The 20,353-nt window shown below is 40.5% G+C and overlaps 1 protein-coding gene across 4 annotated transcripts in view; it reads left to right on the top strand.

Moving 5' to 3' along the window:
• The window catches only part of KCNH7 (potassium voltage-gated channel subfamily H member 7), a 327,609-nt gene that overhangs the window by 276,320 nt on the left and 30,936 nt on the right, over positions 1-20,353 (top strand). For 3 of the 4 annotated variants that reach the window (XM_039352779.1, XM_039352780.1, XM_039352777.1), the window contains 3 exons: positions 8,762-9,014; positions 10,323-10,528; positions 14,098-14,197. In XM_039352779.1, coding sequence (XP_039208713.1) covers positions 8,762-9,014; positions 10,323-10,528; positions 14,098-14,197 — 559 coding nt within the window. The remainder of the gene's footprint in view (positions 1-8,761; positions 9,015-10,322; positions 10,529-14,097; positions 14,198-20,353) is intronic. The other variant, XM_039352778.1, reaches the window with a different exon arrangement.

Genomic DNA, 20,353 nt, shown 5'->3' with positions numbered 1-20,353 from the left:
TCTCTTGCTATTCCTCCATCCCCAGCATCCCTGCAGGTCTGATCAGATGGAACAATATTTTTTTTTATATTATACAACATGGCTTTTGGTAATGGCACAACTGTATTCATCAATGCAATTTACTCTCTTCTCAATGTGTTTAGGGCTACAGCCGTCATTACTCATCTTTTGCCATTTAAAATTTGCAAAGACACACTTCCTGAAAGAGCAGGTCAGCCCCGAATGAGAGGATCTGGCAGCCATAACTCACACCCTCATCACCATCAGAATAAACAGCCACAGTGTTCTCTGCATGGGAGTCCCTCTGAAGACCACTCAGAAAGTGTAATTGGCCAGAATACACTGTCTGTGTGCTGGCAAGAATACACTGTCTTCTGCAACCATATATCATCCAAACTGCAGGCCCTGCATTGGCTTTCAAGAGGTTTCTGCATACTATAAAAGTGATGGCTTTAACCTTGAAAGCTTTCGTGACTTGGCTCTCAGATACCTGCATGACTTCCTTCTCCAGGTCGCCTGGATCCATTCAATATGCTCCTCCTAGTTAGGAACGCTGGGTATCCCTTGTGTAAAAAAAAAAAGAGAGAGATCAGTAGCGACGCAAAGGCAGTGTTTCTTGATGGTAGCCCCACAGCTTTCTCCTGAACTTTGTGCTTATTTGAAAAGCAATGAAAAAAAAACATTCCAGAGAGCTTTTGAGGGCTGATGACACCTGGAATTGAATAGGATTATAATGAATTATCACTTTAGTTGCAATAATTTGATTATGTTTTTTGTAATGATATTGTGTCTTGTGTTTTCTTATAACAAAACCATCATAAAACACAAGATTTAGTGATATACCGATGTGATAAACACATCCAAATACTCTGTATGAAAAGAGGTCTTTTAATGGGAAAGATAACTTTACAAGATGTCCAGTATTTTATGTCATTGGTGGGATCAATCCTAAACATCCATACATTCAGTTGAAGTGACAGTTTTTAAAAAAAGGTTAAAAAACATTATGCTGCTAGAATTGGCCTAGTTTTTCTACAATTGAATAAAGAATAAATAAGGTTATGTTGCTGGAGAAGCTTATAATCCCAATGCTGAGCCTTTATTTTCATTTTTTAGGATCAGGCTATTAAAAAGTGCAGATTAATTGCTTAGAGAAACAGAACCAAGTTAATTACATCTGTTGTTTATTAGATGTAGCTGACTCCTAGTTCCCTAAGAGGTGCCTTCTAGTTTGAAGTTATTTTTTGCCTTTTGCCAATTTTGTGCGTGTTGATAATGTTCTGAGCAGGAATGACATTCAAGGCAGATGAGATGAGAAGGGAGAAACTACGGGGGTGGAGAGTTCACATTTGTTTCCTTTGGATTTTAAAGTGAGTTTACTTAATGTTGTCTTTAAGGAATTTTCACTTACCTAAATTTTGCAATACACTTCTATATTCAAAGAGCAATGTGTAAAAAGATGATAAGAATCATAACAAGTCTAGCATCCTGCACAGTATAAAATACACAGAAAAAAGTGTACATATTATTGGAACAAATATAAAGATTTTGTATTTAATAAAACAAAATAGTTTTTATATATAATATAATAGTGTTGTTCATATATTCCAAATATGTAAGTGAATTTTCAAGTTAAGGAGTATATCTAAAATTTAAGAAAAAGTGAGATAAATCAATGTTTGCAAAAATGAGAAACTGAAAGAAACTGTGCTTCAGGCCACATTTTATTATTTCATTGGTGTGCTCATGCTTTGATGATTTCATTGGTTCTTTATCTTCAGGCTAGAAAAGGATTAAAAAGTTCTTAGGGACTTGTCATAAGCAATTGAATGGACCCAACGTGCTTTAAAGGGTGCTTGAACTCAAACTATGAAACTCATTGAGTTGGACCCAAAATCTGTGTTGGGCTTGTCTTTTGAGTGGCACTACAGAGGTGGTGCTGGAGACTAAAGGAGGAAAGAATTATTGGGGAAAGCATCAGTGCTGGAGACTAAAGGAGGAAAGAATTATTGGGGAAAGCATCAGAGTCCATCCTCCACCAAGACCCAGCCTGGGGGGGAGGCAGGGAGGAGGGAAGGAAACAGAGAAGGGCCTTTTGTTCTTACAGCAGTCCTTCAGGATCCAAAATCAGAACTCGGTTGTCACAACAAATACATGTAGCCCTCGACTTATGATCACAACTGAGAATGGAACTTCTGTTTCTAATCTAAATGATGTGGTCCTTAAAGGAGTCACGCTCAATTTTATGACCTTTTGGACACAGTCATTAAGTGAATCTTGTGTTTGTTAAGTGAATCTCACTTCCCCCCATTGACTTAGCCTGTCAAAAGCCCTCTGGGAAAGTTGTAGTGGCAATCACATGACCCTGGATGGATGGATGGATGGATGGATGGATGGATGGAAGGAAGGAAGGAAGGAAGGATGGATAGATAGATAGATAGATAGATAGATAGATAGATAGATAGATGGATGGATGTAAAATCTCATTCTATTTGGGTCACATGCTGAAAAGTACTCCTTCTTCTCAGCTTTTATACTTTTGTAATTGAGCTCTCCTTCATAATACACCGGTGATATAGGGAAGAAAGGAAGAGGTGCAAGGTTCAGATCGTGCAGCTTTTGTTTGAGAGGGAATTGCAATCCCTCTCTCCTGGGTCAGGAACACTGCTCTGCCTTTGGAGAGCCTGCAATGATTTTTTAGAACTGTGAATATCAATAAAGGCAAACCACTGGTAAAACAGCGAAAAAGGTTTTCAGCTGCCCTCAAAACTCCACAATCAGTGGCAAGCATACTTTTAACAGGGCAAAGGCAAAGGAAAGGAAAGACTGGTGGGATACTCTCTTTGACTCTGCCAGGTTTCAGAGACATCAAAGGATTGCTGCCAGAGATGGATTGATCATTTTCATAATCACAGAAGGCAGAGGGGGAGTGGATTTCTCTTCCCTTGAACCAGACCTAATAAAATAATTCATGTTAAGCTACCATTAGCAATCAAAGGAAGTGCCTCAGTGCAGGTTAGCAGCATCAAAGGGCTGCTGGTATCAAGGTTGGAGCAAGGGAAGGAAGAAGCAGATTCCTTGATCCTGCCTGCTGCTATTCCACTAATCAGTATCCATCTCTACCACGATCAAAAACATTCTTTGCTTCTTCTAAAAGCAGAGACGTTTAACCTACATCAAGCTTGGTCCTTTGCAGCAAATAATAGATGTCCCGCTGCTTCCATAAACCTCCAAATTAAGCAAAGTCAAATGTGTGCCTCTGTCTGTTCACTTTTCCTACATCAGGGACCCACAACTTCAAAAGGAAGCTTTTCCTGGGCCTGGCCTGAATCAGTGCTGCCCAGGGGCAAGGGGGTGAGGGGGAGGAAATGGAAGGATTTCCTTAAAAGCCAGTGCAAAAGTAAAACATCCCTTTTTGAAGAATTGCATTAGCATCTATTATGTTTGGTGTTCTGTGAGGCATCGACAAGGCAGCAAGTGAACAAACAACTCTTTATTAAAGGTTTAAACGGAAGCCTGAATAGCTGCAGCTCCACCCTATTTATACACTCAACCACTAGGTGGTAGCCAATAGGATTCAAGTATTAGTTCCTGCTTTAACACAAGATAATTAGCATGTAGACAGCAAGTCTGGCTCTTAACTGACAGAATCTTTTGACCGCTTTTTCAACAATTCCAAGTAATTCACCTCAATACATTACACCCCTTTCCCCTAGATAATTCATAAGGTCATATCTTGAACATAGTCCTTAAATATGTTGGTGGCCTTTTCACCCGTTCCGAACAGCTCAAGGCCCCTGGTCGGTCAGCTCGCCTGCTAGGCTTGGAAGACAAGGGCTATGGGACCCATCTATCATGGGTAGACTCAAGTCTCTGTGGCTGGGCTGTCCTGGTAGACCCAAGCCAGTGTCCACAGGTGGAACAGAGTCCACCAGTCCCAAAAATGGAGCCGTCAGCTGGTACTGTCCATTGGTTGTGGTATCAGTGGTTGGGACTGACTCACCAGACTCTTGAGTCTTGTCCCTTAGTCGGAGAGCTCCACCGTCGCTGGCAGATTGTCATGAACTACTGCCATCATGCTGCTCCTGAGTTTGACTGTCACTAGAGTCATGAGTTATTGGCCGGTTTGCTAACCTCCGCCGCAGTTGGTCAATGTGCCTGCATAGCACGTGACCATCTTCCAGGACCACTTCGTAAGAAAGTGGCCCAGTCACCTTACAAACCACAGCTACCACCCACAATGCTCCTTGCCCGTAGTTCCTTGCCCAGACTGGGTCGCCAACTTGCAAGTGCTGTGGTGCCTTTGGCTGTGTTGCTTGTCAGGCAACTCTATCTGGATGTAAGTGATCCAGCTTTGTGATCAAACACCGACCCTATCTTAATTCTGCTGGGCTTCTGCCCATAGAAGTGCATGGGATTGTACGTTGGCAGAGTAGAAAATCTGCCAGTCTGTGTTGCCAGTTACCTGACACTATCCGCTTTAAGGATTCCTTCATTTTTCGGACCATGCGCTCTGCTTGGCTGTTCAAAGCTGGGTGAAAAGAGGCTGATATGGTGTGTCTGATCATATTTGCCCTTAAAAAGGACTGAAATTCTGAAGCAGTAAACTGGGCCCCATTGTCAGAAACTATCACATTGGGTAATCCATGTATGGCAAAAATCCTGTGCAGTTCTTGTATGGTCCTGGCAGCAGTCATGGTGGGGACAGGTGCCACCTCTAACCACTTGGAGTGACTGTCCACCACAAAGAGGAAGAGTTGTCCCTGGAAAGGCCCTGCATAATCGATATGGATCCTGAACCAGGGGGCATGTGTAGTTTCCCATTGGTGGACAGGTGCATGGGGCATCTCTGACCTAGCTTGCTGGCACATATGCAGCTGTGTACCTGAGCCTCAATATCTTTGTCCAGCCCAGGCCACTAAAGGTAGCTTCACGTGAGTGCCTTCATTCCCGGATGTCCCTCATGCAGAGACTCCAAGACTCAAGTCCTCAGTGAGTTCAAGACTACCACCTGACAACTCATCCTTCCTCCTGCTGAAACTCTGAAAATTAGGCCCGGGACTATTTTCTGGCCATCCTGTGAGCACCCAGTTCAGCACACGGCTCAGCGTCATGTCTGAAGCTGTCTCTGAAGCAATGTCCCCTGCATTAAGGGGAGACTCAGGCAGGTCCTGAATAGCCAGGCTGGAGCGGGATCGAGCAGGCTGGAGTGGGAGAGGGCTCTAACTGCGGCAGAGGCAGTCTGCTAAGGCCGTCTGCGTGGCCCATTTCTCTACCTAGTTTATGAATCAAACTATAATCACACGCTGACAGGAAAATTGACCACCTCAACATCCTAGGGGATATGATCTGGGGTGTTTGCTTGTTTGTTGTGAACAATCCCAAGAGTGGCTTATGGTCTGTGAAGACCGTGAAGGGCCTACCATATAGATAGTCATGAAACTTCTTGGTGCCTGCCATTATGGCCAAGGCCTTTTTATCTATTTGAGCGTAATTACACTCTGCAGAGAACAAGGTCCTCGAGTAATAGGCTATTGGAATTTGCCTTCCATCAACTATTAAATGACTCAACACAGCCCCAACCCCATATGGTGATGCATCACAAGCAATGCAGACAGGCAGCTTTTCGTTAAAATGCATCAAAACTGAATTTGAAGACAGCAGTGATTTGACTGCTGAGAAGCTCCTATCGTGGACACTGGTCCACTTCCACTGTGCATGTTTGTCCAAGAGCTGGTGTAATGGCTCTGCTACTGTGGACTTGTGAGGTAGGAAGGTGTGATAAAAATTGAGCAGTCCAAGAAACACTTGGAGCTCCCCCTTTGATTTTGGACTGAGGGCCTGCTGAATTGCTTTGAGCTTGGATTTAGCAAGATGAATGCCTTGGGCATCTATATGGAAACCAAGGAATTCAGTTGAAGCTACCCCAATCTTACATTTCTCCCACTTCAGCTTCAGCCCCACTTTGCGGAAGTGCTGAAGGACGGCCTTGAGCCGTTCTGGCAATTTTTCGACTGATTCCTCAGCTATGAAGACATCATTGAAATATGGGCACACACCTGGAATACCCTTGAGCATGCACTCCATCACTCCCTGGAAGAGGCCTGGGGCAACACTGACCCTGAATTGTAGGCGCTTAACCTTGAAAGCTCCTCTGTGAGTAACTATGGTTTGAGCTTCCGCCATGGCATCATCCACCGGCAGTTGTTGATAGGCTTGAGCCAAATCTAACTTGGCAAAGATGCGACCTCCCTGTACTGATGCCAAAATGTGGCTGACTACAGGCACCGGATATGCATGTTGTTGGAGTGCACTATTGATAATGCATTTGTAATCTGCACATATTCGCACCTCTCCATTGGCCTTAAGTGGCGTAACTATGGGGGTTTCCCATTGATTGCTATCAAGTGGCTGCAGGATGCCTGACTGCAGCTCTGCATCGATCTTCTGCTTGAGGGCGAAGGGCATTCTACGCAGCTTGATCTGTATTGGAGTTATGGCAGGATCAAGCCAAAGAGCTATGGGAGGACCCTTATATTTCCCTAAGTGAGGGCTAAAAACATCAGCAAACTCCCGGCAAACTGCCGCTAAGTCCACTGCTTGTGTGCTGTTTATTCCAGTTACATTGATTCCCATGCTTCAAACCAATCAAGCCCAATGAGGCTTGTGCAGTTGCCCTCAACTACTATGACTTCCAGGGGGGCCCTCAAATTCCTTGAAGTACACCCTGAGTGTAGCTTCCCTCTTGACTGTTACTCAGGAGTTTTGGAAATCAGTTAACACAAGGTTCGACGGCTTGAGCTTAACTCTTTTGCCGCTATGACTCCAAATGTGTTTGGAAGTCCCCTGGGAAATTATGGATAATGCGGACCCCGTATCTAGTTTCATGTTGCGTGGAACTCCCTGCAACTTGATTTTGAGCTGCAATTTTTCCTTAAGAGGATGATGGGCACCTGTTCTAAGTACGCTCCTCCTAGTGGCACAATAGCCCACCCTTTGTTGCCCCGGGGCCCGGTATCTTTCCAGGGAAACTCTTCTGGTGGACTCTCTCTCTGATGATCCTGACAGACTGCAGCGATGTGGCCTTGCTTGCCACATGCCCGACACGTTGCTGTGCGGAACCTGCAGTCCGTGCATTTGTGTCGGCCTCCACACCCCGCACATCGAGAGAAGGGAACTGCCTTGTCAACTGCTCATTGTGGCCTTCTTTCTGGTGGCTGCTGTAACCGATCGATCTCTTGATCCAATTCAGAATCTTCGACCCTCTCAGCGCCCTCCTGATGGATGGCCTCTGCACAGGGAATGTTCCTGGAGAGCCATAAGGCCTTGACGGCTCCCCCAGCAGCTTCTTTGGCTGTGATTTCTCTTAGGGCATCTTGAAATGAAATAGTCTCTTTGGTGAACAATTTCTGTTGGAGATTCCTGTTTCTTAACCCGCACACTAAGTGGTCTCGCAGCCTCTCTTCAAGATCTTTGAACTTGCAGGGTCAGGCTGCTTGACGAAGGGCAGCAATGAATTTGGCAGCCAAGTCATCCAGTCATTGGTCTCTTCTTTCGAAGGTGTGCCTCCAGGTGATGACTGATAGCTTCAGCTCAAAGTGTTCTTTGAGCATTCTCTTAAGTTTGGAATAAGCAACAGATTCAAGTGGCGCCGGAGCTATTAAGTTTTTGGCGATCTCGAACGTCGCCTGGGCACAGACGCACAGCAGCGTTGCGGCCTTCAAGCCATCTTCACAAACTTGGTTGACTCTAAGGTAATTCTCGACTCTCGTGACGTACGAGCTCCACCTCTCTGGATGTGCGACATCGAATTCTGAGAGTTTTCCGAGTTTGACCATGGTGAGTTGCTTTCATTGTTTTCGGCCTTGCAATGCCTTGTGCTGCCTAGGCTTCTTTAATCTCCCAGGGACGGTTCCTTGGGAGCACTCTTCCTCTAGTGTTTTCATACTGGCAGGAATGGGGGGGAAACGTGGTCCCAACCAAGGTGTCGTCACTTGGCTTACCCCCTTAGTGACTCAGCACATCCCACCTTCATCGCCACTATTATGTTTGGTGTTCTGTGAGGCATCGACGAGGCAGCAGGTGAACAAACAACTCTTTATTAAAGGTTTAAACAGAAGCCTGAATAGTTGCAGCTCCACCCTATTTATACACTCAACCACTAGGTGGCAGCCAATAGGTTTCAAGTATTAGTTCCTGTTTTAGCACAAGATAATTAGCATGTAGACAGCAAGTCTGTCTCTTAACTGACAGTCTTATGACCTTTTTTTCAACAATTCCAAGTAATTCACCTCAATACATTACAGCATCATTAATTGGTTTCCTTTCATAAGATTAGATTATTCTTTCTTCCAACACAAGCTGGCTCCATGTCTTTGGGTCATTGAAACATACATCTTTTTCATCTTACTCCCTTCACATGACTCATGATTCATCCCACTTCTCTCACATCATGTCCCATAAGGTTCAGTCTCCTCTCTTTCCAATGTCCTAGTGAGTTATAATGTGTAGAGAGAAGTCCAGTTCTGATGGTTTTGATCCAGCTAGTTAAAAGAACATCCTGTGATTGCAACCTAGATCAAACATGAATGCTTTTGCCCCTATTGGTGCTGCCAATCAAATTTCTGATTATATTTTCATCTCCGTTGTATTACAGATCTTGTGCCAGTTTATTTGGCACCTGATTGAACAAGGAAATTATATTCCCAAACTATAGGCCAAGCAGCTTGGTTGTACTAAACTCTTACATTATCTTCATCAGGTCCTAAAGGGGTTTCCAGAATGTTTGCAAGCTGATATCTGTCTCCACCTCAACCAAAGTTTACTTCAGAACTGCAAAGCTTTCGAGGGGGCGAGTAAAGGGTGTCTCCGGGCTCTGGCTATGAAGTTTAAGACAACTCATGCACCTCCTGGGGACACACTAGTCCATTGTGGCGATGTTCTGACTGCACTTTACTTCCTTTCCCGAGGTTCCATTGAAATCCTCAAGAATGACATGGTTGTAGCAATTCTTGGTAAGCATTCAAAAATATCATTACATATGGAAATGTTTCACGGTTTGATCAGATTCCTTTCCAAGAGCAGAATCGGTACTGCATATTAGAATGAATAAAAAGAGAATATGCATCAATATCGTACTGAATCCAATATGAACCCTTTTTTTCATAAAATGTAAATTACATAAAATTTAGAGAAAAGGAATATGTCATTGTGAGGAGAAGAGCAGGCAGAGCTGGGGGGTGGAGTTAAATATGTCATCAGCTTAGAGTCCTTACATTGCCACAAATGTAAGTCCAACCTCTCTTGAATTCTGTTGGTCAATGGAATTCAAGTAAGGTTGGATCTGGATTGTTTGTGGAGAACAAACAAGAACTCTAAGCTTGTAAGGAGACATTTAATTGCTCCTCCCACTCTGCCTGCTCTTCTCCTACATCAAACAGTTAAAACAGCCCTAGGTTCTGAGTCTCTGAAAGGCAACTACTATAATTTAACAAAACAGAATTAAATTTGAATTACATTAGGATCAGATGTACACTACTATTATGCTAGTGGAAAAATACATGTCCATAGTTTAGATATTCCGAATTACAAAATACACAAAAAGGCCTTAACAGTGATGAAACTTCAGTGCTCATCCTTTAGGGCAGAGGTCCCCAACCTTTTGGGCACCAGGGACCGGTTTCGTGGAGAAAGATTTTTCTGTGGACCGGAGAGTGTGTGGTTTTGTGTGCTGTCTGCATCTCGCGAATAGGGCTTGTGTGGACCGGTTGCTGGCATGCCGCGGCCTGGTACCGGTCCACGGACCGGGAGTTGGGAACCTCTGTGTTAGGGATTGCCAACAATTATTGCCATTATTGCCCACAGGAATCTGATGAATACCTGATAGAAGGATCATGTTTCCAGCACACATCTTGACTTCAGAACTCAACCATCCTTACTTTCAAGGGTTTGAATCATCATATGCTCCTCCCAAAGTTTTACAAGGATCTTTTATGAGGATCATAAATAATTGCAGCTTTATCTCCACAGCTAAAAGCCCAATGAATTCTGTTCAGGCAATAACAACCTTCTGCAGAAAATGGCATCCATTAAGTAAATATGGGAAAGACTTTAATCACAGTGGATTGTGTTATTCTGTTATACCTGCATTGATTTGTTAGTGAGATTTCCAGAAAGAAAATTTTTTTATAGGACAATAAATAACCGGTGGTTAAACAATCATTTTTAGACATTTCTGTTTTCTTTTTTTTTATGCTTTCTGGGAGAAAGACAAATATGAATTCTTATAATTACTATGCTTTTCTGTGCCATTACTATTACAGGCAAAAATGACATTTTTGGAGAGATGGTCCATCTTTATGCAAAACCAGGAAAGTCAAATGCAGATGTGAGAGCACTAACCTACTGTGACTTGCATAAAATCCAGCGAGAAGACTTATTAGAGGTTTTGGATATGTATCCTGAATTTTCAGACCTGTTTCTCACCAATTTAGAACTCACTTTCAACTTGAGACATGAAAACGCAAAAGTATGTTCATTATAGAGTTTGGATATCTTCTCATTTCCCAATAAGAGTGAAGATTTTCTTTTTATTCTGTTCATTTTTGGCAAGTGGTTTTCAGAAGTGGTTTGCCATTCCCTTCTTCCTATCTTGATGAAATTAAGGCAAAAACAACATCTACAAATTGTCTAGAAAGATAAAAGAAAGAAAGAAAGAAAGAAAGAAAGAAAGAAAGAAAGAAAGAAAGAAAGAAAGAAAGAAAGAAAGAAAGAAAGAAGGAAAAATATAGCTTCTGGCCATAATAAAAATTGATAATGAAAGATAAATATTAGCAAAAAAAACTAGTAAAATTCTCTCCTTTTGCATTGCTTATTTATTTTCATGATAAAGGACTAGAGCATGAAGAACATGCTGCTTGATCACAGATATATTGATCATAGATATATACATAGGTTGATACATAGATACATGTTAGAAAAAAGCAGTCATACAGCAGAGAAAAGATCAGCAATTCTGTTACATGACTTATTTAGAAACTAAGGTCATTATAAATAAGATTATCCATGCCTCAGTTTTCGAAATAATGTATCCACAATCTGAAATTCAATCTCAGTAAAGACAATGACTCTCAGTCTCTCCCTCTATCTCTCTCCCCCCTCCCTATTTATCTATAATGTAATAGCTCTAGATTACTACCTAAATTATCCTACTAGCCATTTTTTTCTCATTACGTGTAGTCTCTGCTTCAGTTTGCATACAGTACATTTCTCCTCCTCCTTCTCCTTCTCTTCCTCCTCCTTCTTCCTGTTTCCATCATCTCAATTTCTAGCCACAGTACAAGCTAGATGTATCTCCAATGCCTATCCATACAGCACAGCACTATAGATGTTTCAGGTGGTCAATTTGAATTCCAATAAGTAGCAAAATGTTACTCTTGTTAAGCACAGTTTGGCTGTTTTTCCTTAGACACCCACAATTTAAACAGCTTCTATATAATGGGTTTTTTGTTCCTTGCTCCCTGCCATCTGCACCTTGGAGTCTAGAACTTGTTGTGTTGTACCTCTCCTGAATGAGGTTGTTCCTCATTTGAACATCCTGTCACAGCCCTGTTTTCCAATTTTTTCCCCTGCTTCTTGAAAGCAGAAAGAAAAAAAGGAAGACTAACAGTCAGATGTATTTTTAATGCCCATTGTTAGTCAATTAATTGGGAAAGCAAAAGAAAAGCTGCTTATGGTTCCCACTTCCATCTTGTGACCAGCTGCTGAGGAAAACCCCCATTTTAGGCCCTGAATCCAGTTCTTGGCACCACACATTTAAGCAGAATTCAGTGGAATTGGAATAGGAGGATACTGTCTTTTCTTGAAAACTCCCATCAATTGCCTTTGGAGGACCAGAAATTATGAAAGGTAATTGAAGGAACTTGCTGTGTTTAGCTGTACGAAAAGCCATTTGAGAGGAGGTATGACAGTACTCTTCTAATGTGATATCACATAGAAGATCAAGACCTTTCTTTTTTATTTCAGCACGCAGGATGCAAAAATATTTAACTTGCATTACAAAAAAGGAGATTCCAGACAATTGATAGAAAATGGTACCTAGCAATAAAAGCAGTTGGATAGTTGAATCAAATGTCCTAGAAATAGGTAATCTCCCTTTCATTAAATTCACTTAGGCAGATACTAGTCAGCCATGTATTGAGGATGCTTCCTGTAAACTATATGGGTGGTTCTTGAGGATCCAAAAGGCCTAATTCTACAAATCATATAAAGATTCTAGGGAAGAAAAAAATGTGCTAACTTTCATTTTAGTCTCCAAACAAGAGGAAGAATAGAAAAAAATTGTAAGGTTCATGTCAATCCAAAAAGGAAGTAGGCTGAACTTACTATATGAATGCAAATGACGCAATGAATGAAGGTCTCATTAAGTGAGAGTTAAATTATATATCTTTTTAAAACCCATTATTGAGGAGCACTTAACTAGACCTAGTGAAATCTGTAGAGTAACAGGGAAACATTAAAATTTTAATTAAAGTCAGACAAAAAAGTTAGGTTAAACAGAAGTTCAATAACCATTTTGTAAATCTCCAATGTGGGTTCTATCCATATCTTTAAACACAATTTCCTAAAATTCTCAGCGTTCCCTAGCTGGCTAGGGAATTTTAGAAGCTGAAATCCATACATCTGGTGCTGGGTGGGGAATTTAGGGAGTTCATCTTAAAAATCCACACATCTTAAAAGTTGTCAAGTTTGAAAAATACTGATCTAGAGGATATCCACAAAAGGCAAAACTGCTATAAATTGTAATCTGTATTTTAATGAGCAATGAGATTATTAAATACATGGGGACGACTTATTCTCCAAAGCACCTGAGGGTAGGACAAGAAGCAATGCGTGGAAGCTCACTAAAGAGAGCTCCAATCTGGACTAAGGAGAAATTTCCTATCAAGAATATTATAAATATTTTTAAGATATACAAGAAACTCCATTGATGGGAGTTTTCAAGAAAAGATTGGACAACCATTTTTCAGGAAGACTTCCAAGATTCCTTCCAGCCATACGAGTCTATGATTTACCAAGAGAATGGCATCTACAGAGCTAGTATAATGTAGTGGTTAGAATCTGGGAGACAATGGGTTTTAATCCTACCTTGTGCAAAAGACAGCTGGTGACTTTGGGCCAATCATTCTCTCTCTGCCCTAGAAAGGAGGCAAGGGCAAACCATGGTAAACTTCTCTAAGAACTTTTGCCTTCATCTTTCCTGTATTGAGAAGACAGAGGTGATCAGCCTTTTGCTTTCTATCTACTATTCTGTTTTGTTTTCTTGTTTTGTTCTGTTTCTGTGTAGTGAAGAATGACTATGTATATCTCAGAAATTCTTGACAAAGAGCAGAAATAATTAAATATTAGAAGAAATGGCAGTCACCAAAAGAAAAGCTGCTTTTTTAGCTATGAAAGTCACATCTCTGTCATTGGCTCAGTGATAGAAGGAAGAATTAGAGAGAGATGAAAGGGCATATAATTGGTCTGCTTTATGCTTATGCAGATCAACTTTTATTACTGTTGTGTAATTAAACATCATAGCTAATTATAATTTACTGTCTGAAATAAGCAATTTATAAGGGGTTGTTTTCAGTTTTTTCTTCACTAGCTTATTTCTGAGAACACTCTATTTAAAAAAGAATAAACAACTTTAAATAGTTACTCAGAGAACAAGATGTAGAGGGGATGTTAATTAGTATTCCAGTGCTGATATTAACATTCTTTTTTAAAAAAGAATCTTCAAGATCATCTCTTCAATATCATCCATACATCTAATGTGAGACTTACTCAGAAAAGGAATTACTACTTTCGTTGTTGTTGTTGTTTTTGCATATAGACAAAATGCTGGGCATTGGAATATTCTATTCTTCCTAGGAAAAGTAGGAGAGAGACCATTTCATATCTCTCCATGATTCAAAAGCTTTCTGTGTTTAGAAGGAACCCTTCCATCTATGGACAGTAGAGTTCTGGATTCATCTCAAAGTAAACTAGTGAAGAATTGTATAAATAAAGTCATATGTCTATGATCTATCATATATGGATGTCTTCTTTTTCAAGGCTGATCTCACAATAAGGCGACAGACCACAAATGATTCAGATGGAGACAATGGTAAACTCCGAAGAAGGAAATTGTCTTTTGAAAGTGACATGGAGAAAGGTAAGGATGCCTTCATAAACTAAATGATGTTTTTGAAAGAATAATGATATAAACCTATACTAAATGTATCTAAGACTCAGAGATGATCATAGTATGCTCAAACATCTTAGTGCACAGATAGAGCTAATATCTTTTTATCTGGCAAAAATGCCTATTTGACCTAAATTTCTTTTACTGCATTTCCACGCACATTTACTTGGGAATAACCTCCACTGGATTCAGTGGTGATTATTGCTAAGTAGACATTATGTGCAATTTCAAAGTTAATGAAATTAAACAATTGGGGCTTTCACTTTATTGCGCTATAATTCTAATTTAATGTATTTCTGATGCAGTATAAAACTTGTTTGCCAAGTTGCCTATATCCTATTCAAGAAGAAATACTGTGTTTTCTTTCATCAAAGGGCATCTCTAAAGCATGAAGCCAAAAGAAAAAAGGCAACAAAATCTGTCAAGAAAATGCCTTCATAAACTATTTAAACTGCTCTCTCCCTCCTCCCCCAAGATTATGTCCCTGGGTGACCTTCAGTAACTAAATAAATACTAAAACATGCCGAAGAAGAAAAAGTAACTTTCTGTCCTATATCCATTATGAATTTTTAATAGATTTTTTTTTCAGGATGCCACATAAATTACTACTATGACTTCACTTCTCCAAGTGCTACACCCTGCTAAACTACTAAGAACAGTGGAAGTCAGCAAAAACTAACTCTTTGGTTTGACTCCAGACTTGCCCATCTGTAAAAGGAAAGACAGATTAAATTTGTAAAACAAGCAAATAAATAATATGAAACAGTGAAGACTCTGTTGGAACAAGAATCCAGGGCAAACTATATATCCACTATTTCAAGAAGCAATCCTTAACTTCCCTTTCAGAGAACACATAAATATCAAAATTGCTCTTGCTTTCTCTGCCTCCAGGAAGCTCAGTTTTGCTATTCTTATGTTGCTTTTTGTTCTACTGTGCCATGTACAAACAGAAGTATTTCACATCTAGACCAACTGTCAACATTTTAGATCAGGGGTCTAAGGAATTCTGGGAGTTGAAGTCCACAAGTCATAAAAGGGCCAAGTTTGAAGACCCCTGTTTTAGATCATATCAGAATTGGGTACCACATAATATAACCAGGTGCTGATTTTAACCTATAAAACTCTTTATAGTTTGATACTCAGATACATGCAGAACTTTCTGCTCCAGTCAGTGTTGGCCAGACTGATTAGATCAACCAGGAAAAACCAAGGCATTTGGGACTTTCAGGAGGTTTGGGGGGCTGAAAGAGCCATCTTGAGGAGGTCAGGTTAGCATGGTGAAAGAGCCATCTTGAGGAGGTCAGGTTAGCTCCCTCTTTGTTGTAAACCAGACATGTCAAACACAAGGCCCGGGGGCTGGATGCGGCCCGTGAAGTGGTTTCATGTGGCCCGCGAAGCCATCCTGGAAACAGTGAGGGAACAACCCCCACTGCCTTGGCCCTGGCCCAGGCCGGCCAGGAGGCAATGTACATTTTTGTGGCGGCCATCTATGCTGAAACGCATTCAGTCTTAGCTCCATAATGCCGTCTAGAAACAGCTAGGAACCAGCCCCTGCTGCATCGGCCCCACCCCCTGGATGCATGCTGGGGAGATGTCACCCTTTGTGAGGAATGAAGAAATGGACCATGCCTTGGGGCTTGCCCCGGTCCCGGTCCCTTCTGCCAGAGACTCTCAGATCTGTCCACTCCTGCCCAGATCCCCACAGGCACCCTTGGCATGAACGATGTAGAGCTGACCAAACCAACCCAGTAGGCCACACCTACTCCATCCACACCCACCCAGTAGGCCACACCCATCCTGCCACACCCATCCGCCCCCCCCGAGGGCAACCACAATGCTGATGCGGCCCTCAATGAAATTGAGTTTGACACCCCTGTTGTAAACTCTTGAAGATTGAGTTGTTCCATAGAGCTTTTACCAGATTTGATATTGCCATTTCAGCTCTTCTTTATCTTTATTCCTCTCTTATTTTATATGGTTTTACCTTTGCACAATCGTATTATAATTTTGTTTATTTTTCTACTGTAAATGTTTTAATTTGTAACTTTCCTACATAAGCCACCAAAAGTCTTTTTGATTGCAGCATTGAATTAAATCAGTCAGTCAACCAATCAAATCCACAGGAACAAGCAAACAGCGTATTAAAACTAAAATGTACTTGGTTAAAATAAAATGCTTGTCCCTTGAAAGAGAACACTCCTGACTTTAGAAAAAGCTCTTTTTCCAGAGGCATTCTCCCTTTTAAGTGAACTTTGTAATCCTGAGATATTATTTATTTGTTCAATTCATGTTGCCATCATGTAGCCAATGTATGTTGCTACCCATATTAGGATAAAGTGAACCATCAGGTATGGAAATAATAAAATAACAAGGTTATAAATCCTTCCATCAGCACCAACCTTATATCACTATCCTCCCAAATCACAATGCTGGCTGTACCTCCCATCCTGGCCCAAGGCCTGAGGGGAAAACCAGGTGTTAACAGCCTTCCAGAGAATAGGGAACATCTGGATCTCAGATATCATGTAATGTTATTCAGCCGGTTAGTCATTTTTAACTTTATGATGGAATAGATCCTTGATCCAAGAGGCTTTTAAATCTTTAAAAAAAATGACACAAAGGAGACCACAAAAAAAATGGAATTAACCAGGAAAGGAAAGATTTTGTGACTATGACAATGAATAACATTTAGGTTTAATCAGTTAAAGCAGATATATGCATTTTCCTTCTATTTCTGTGATACCCTTGTTATGAGGTCATTTTTTTTTAAGTATCAGAAGTTGAAGAGGTTAGTACCTCTTTGAAATCTTAGCTTTTTTCTCACTGCAGTAGTTTCTATAGCAACTGTTTCTATATTGGCTTCATACAAAACATAGATAATGCATACTTCCCTTCATCCTTTACCTCTAGTACCTTGGCCACTTAATTTTCCAAGAATAAGGCAGTTAATTCAGTATTGCAGATTTGCTTCAGAAGAAAAGTTTGTTCAGCATTAAAAGAAGAATATAAAAGATCTTAAACTGTAGACATCTTTCACAAATACTATTTCTGATACTAGCAATAGTATAGTTTCTCATATTTCATGTACCCTTCAGCTTCTCCTTAATTAAATTATTCTAAGTTTTCATTAAAGGAATTTTATTTGTTTTGGGTATTTTATCCTGTAGAGTATCTCAGATAGCATCAGTTTGGTTTTTTTTTTTAAAAAAAAAATTACTTCCTATTTCTTGATATAAAACTTGAAGGATCAGATTAGGGACTGATCTTCCTAAAGAATATCTTTAAGGTTACTAAAAGTCAGCACCAGCTTGACTGATACATAATCAATCTGTTCCTTCATATATAATTCTAGAGGAGTACTGATACTGAAGAATAGAGAATTACAAGGAAATAGTGAATTATTGAAATGTCTATAATATTATTGCTTATAATAATATCTTTTTCTGCTACTTTGGTACTTTAGTAATCCAAACTGATGCTCTTCTTCAAAGAATTTTATTAATGGCTGGTTTTTATGATGTATTTTTTATACCATCCATAGCTGTATTGTGTAAGATGGGCAGCTATATAAATATGATAGATAAATAAATAAGCAAAGGAATATACATCTGTTGATGATCTCTAACATAATCCATATTCAGTCTCCTTTGATTGGGATGAATCAGGACTTATAAGTATTAAGATAAGCATGAGTCTGCCCTAAAATATTTTCTTCTAAACATATTGTAGATCTGGTGCTTAAAAGTTGGGTAGATAAATAGACAACCAATGATACCATTCTAGGTTTACCAGTGACAGGGCAAAGTTGTAGATCAGGGGTCTTCAAACTCGGCCCTTTTATGACTCATGGACTTCAACTCCCAGAATTCCTCAGCCAGCGTGCCTGGCTGAGGAATTCTGGGAGTAGAAGTCCATAAGTCATAAAAGGGCCAAGTATGAAGACCCCTGCTGTAGATGGTCATCTACATACTTAAAGAGCAATGATAAAGTGGCAACATGCTGTTTAAACCTGCCTATAGGAAGCTAATTAAGGTGGGCAGTTGTGTATTTCAGAGCAGAGAGTGCAGTCATTTGCTATCACATACCTGCTGGCCATGATTAAGGAGGAAAATTAAGGAAAAATCGGTCAGGTATTGTCTTGATCACAAGATGACTGTGATAATCCTTTTCCAACAAGGCTGCCCATACTGTTATGCAGAATGAGATTGATACCTCAAATAGTAAAGCCGGGGAATAATGAAAGCTTGGTAATTGTTATTTATTAAATGAACTAATAAATATGTTTTTAGCATCATGGATGGTAGAGGTCCGTGTAGCAATTACAATTTGGAACAAACTATCATGGATCATCCAATTGCACTTCTTGAAATTATTAGATGAAGATTTTCTACTGTATTAAACAAGCCTTGTGAGATCACAAATTTGAGCTATAATCATCTAGCTCAGGGGTAGGCAACCCAAAACACTCAAAGAGCCACTTGAACCCGTTTCCCACCAAAAACAAAACACTGGGAGCCGCAAAACCCTTTTGATATCTAAAATGAAGATAACACTGCATATATCCTTTTTTATCTTTATTATAGGTGTGTGTGTGTGAGAGAGAGAGAGAGAGAGAGTGTGTTTGTGTATGTGTGTGTGTGTACACACACACACACACACACACACACACGCACACACACACACACACATTAAAAATAAAAGTAAAAATATGACTCTTGGGAATATCCATACTATTAAAACAATGATCACCGAGAGAATGCTTTAAGAGAATAAAATTACATACACACACAGATAAAAAAAGGATATATGCAGTGTTATCTTCATTTTAGATGTCAAAAGGGTCTCTCTCTCTCTGTCTCTCTCCCTCCCTCCCTCTCTGCCCTTGGTCTGCCACTCCTCTTCCCCCACTCTCTTTCTTTCTCTCTCTTTCCTCTCTCTCTTCCCCTCCCTCTCTCTCTCTCTTTCTCTCTCTCTCTTTCTCCCCCCCCCCATCTGCTGTTCACCTGGCAAGCTTCAAGTTGTTCTCCAACAATCTCAGGGGTAGGCAACCTCGTCTCTTTTATGACTCATGGACTTCAACTCCCAGAATTCCTGAGTCAGCCTAGCTGGGCTAGCTAGCTCTCTCCTGCCCTTCCTGCTTCCTGCTGAGACGCAGCAAAGGGAGGAGCTCCACCCAGAAAGCTTTTCAGCTCCTCGGAGAACAATGTGAGTGCACTCTCTTTTACACATATATACACACACACACACACACAAAACACACACACCCAGACACACACACACACACACACACACACACAGAGAGAAGCAGGGAAGTGCAATTGCCTCTCTCTGTCTCTCTCTGCAAAGGCAGAGGAGGCTGGGAGCCACAGGGGAAGGCTCAAAGAGCCGCATGCGGCTCCGGAGCCGCAGGTTGCCGACCTGTGATCTAGCTTGAGTTACCTGTTGCTGTTTTTCTATGAAGACTGAAGGGAACGTGTGTTGTAGAGTGTTCTGTGTAATTTGCTTCATTGCTCAAATGCAAACAGATTGACAAAATTAGCTACTGATTGCTAAATATATTACAAAATAGACATTTTAGTAAATAAGAGAGAAATGATTTGTTTATGTTTTGGGGATAAAAAACTGATTATAAATTGGAGAATATTAAGGCTGACATCCTATACATATTTACAAAGTTGACTATGTGTATTTAGAAGTTACCATATGTGTATAGCATAAAGCTGATTCAGATCATGTTATTTTAATTAGAGGAAGAATTTTACTATGGATTGGGAATATTATCCACATTTGCATTAAATTCTCCCTCTAGGTTCTAGATACCATCATTCCTACATTCTCACAAGTGTATTTTTAAAAACAAAAAACCCCCTTTACTTTCAACAACAGAGTTGTTTTGAAAATGCACAAATTGTGTATGATGAGGTGAACAAAGATTCTGAGCCCCAAGAAGCCAAGAGGAAAAAAATTCAGCCCAATACAACCTACATTAGTGCCCCAATTGCAATCTAGAGCCTGCATGCTTTTTTTTTCTAGTTAAAATGGGTAAGGTACTATTATCAAGCTGATATGAATATTCAAAATAAACCATTCTCTTTTTTAAAAGTCATGTATTTCTTTCCTAGGAAT

Source organism: Crotalus tigris, unplaced genomic scaffold (genome assembly GCF_016545835.1).
Source record: "Crotalus tigris isolate CLP2741 ecotype Arizona unplaced genomic scaffold, ASM1654583v1 scf7180000018477.2129921, whole genome shotgun sequence".
NCBI lineage: Eukaryota > Metazoa > Chordata > Lepidosauria > Squamata > Viperidae > Crotalus > Crotalus tigris.
This window is presented reverse-complemented; position numbering and strand designations above follow the sequence as displayed.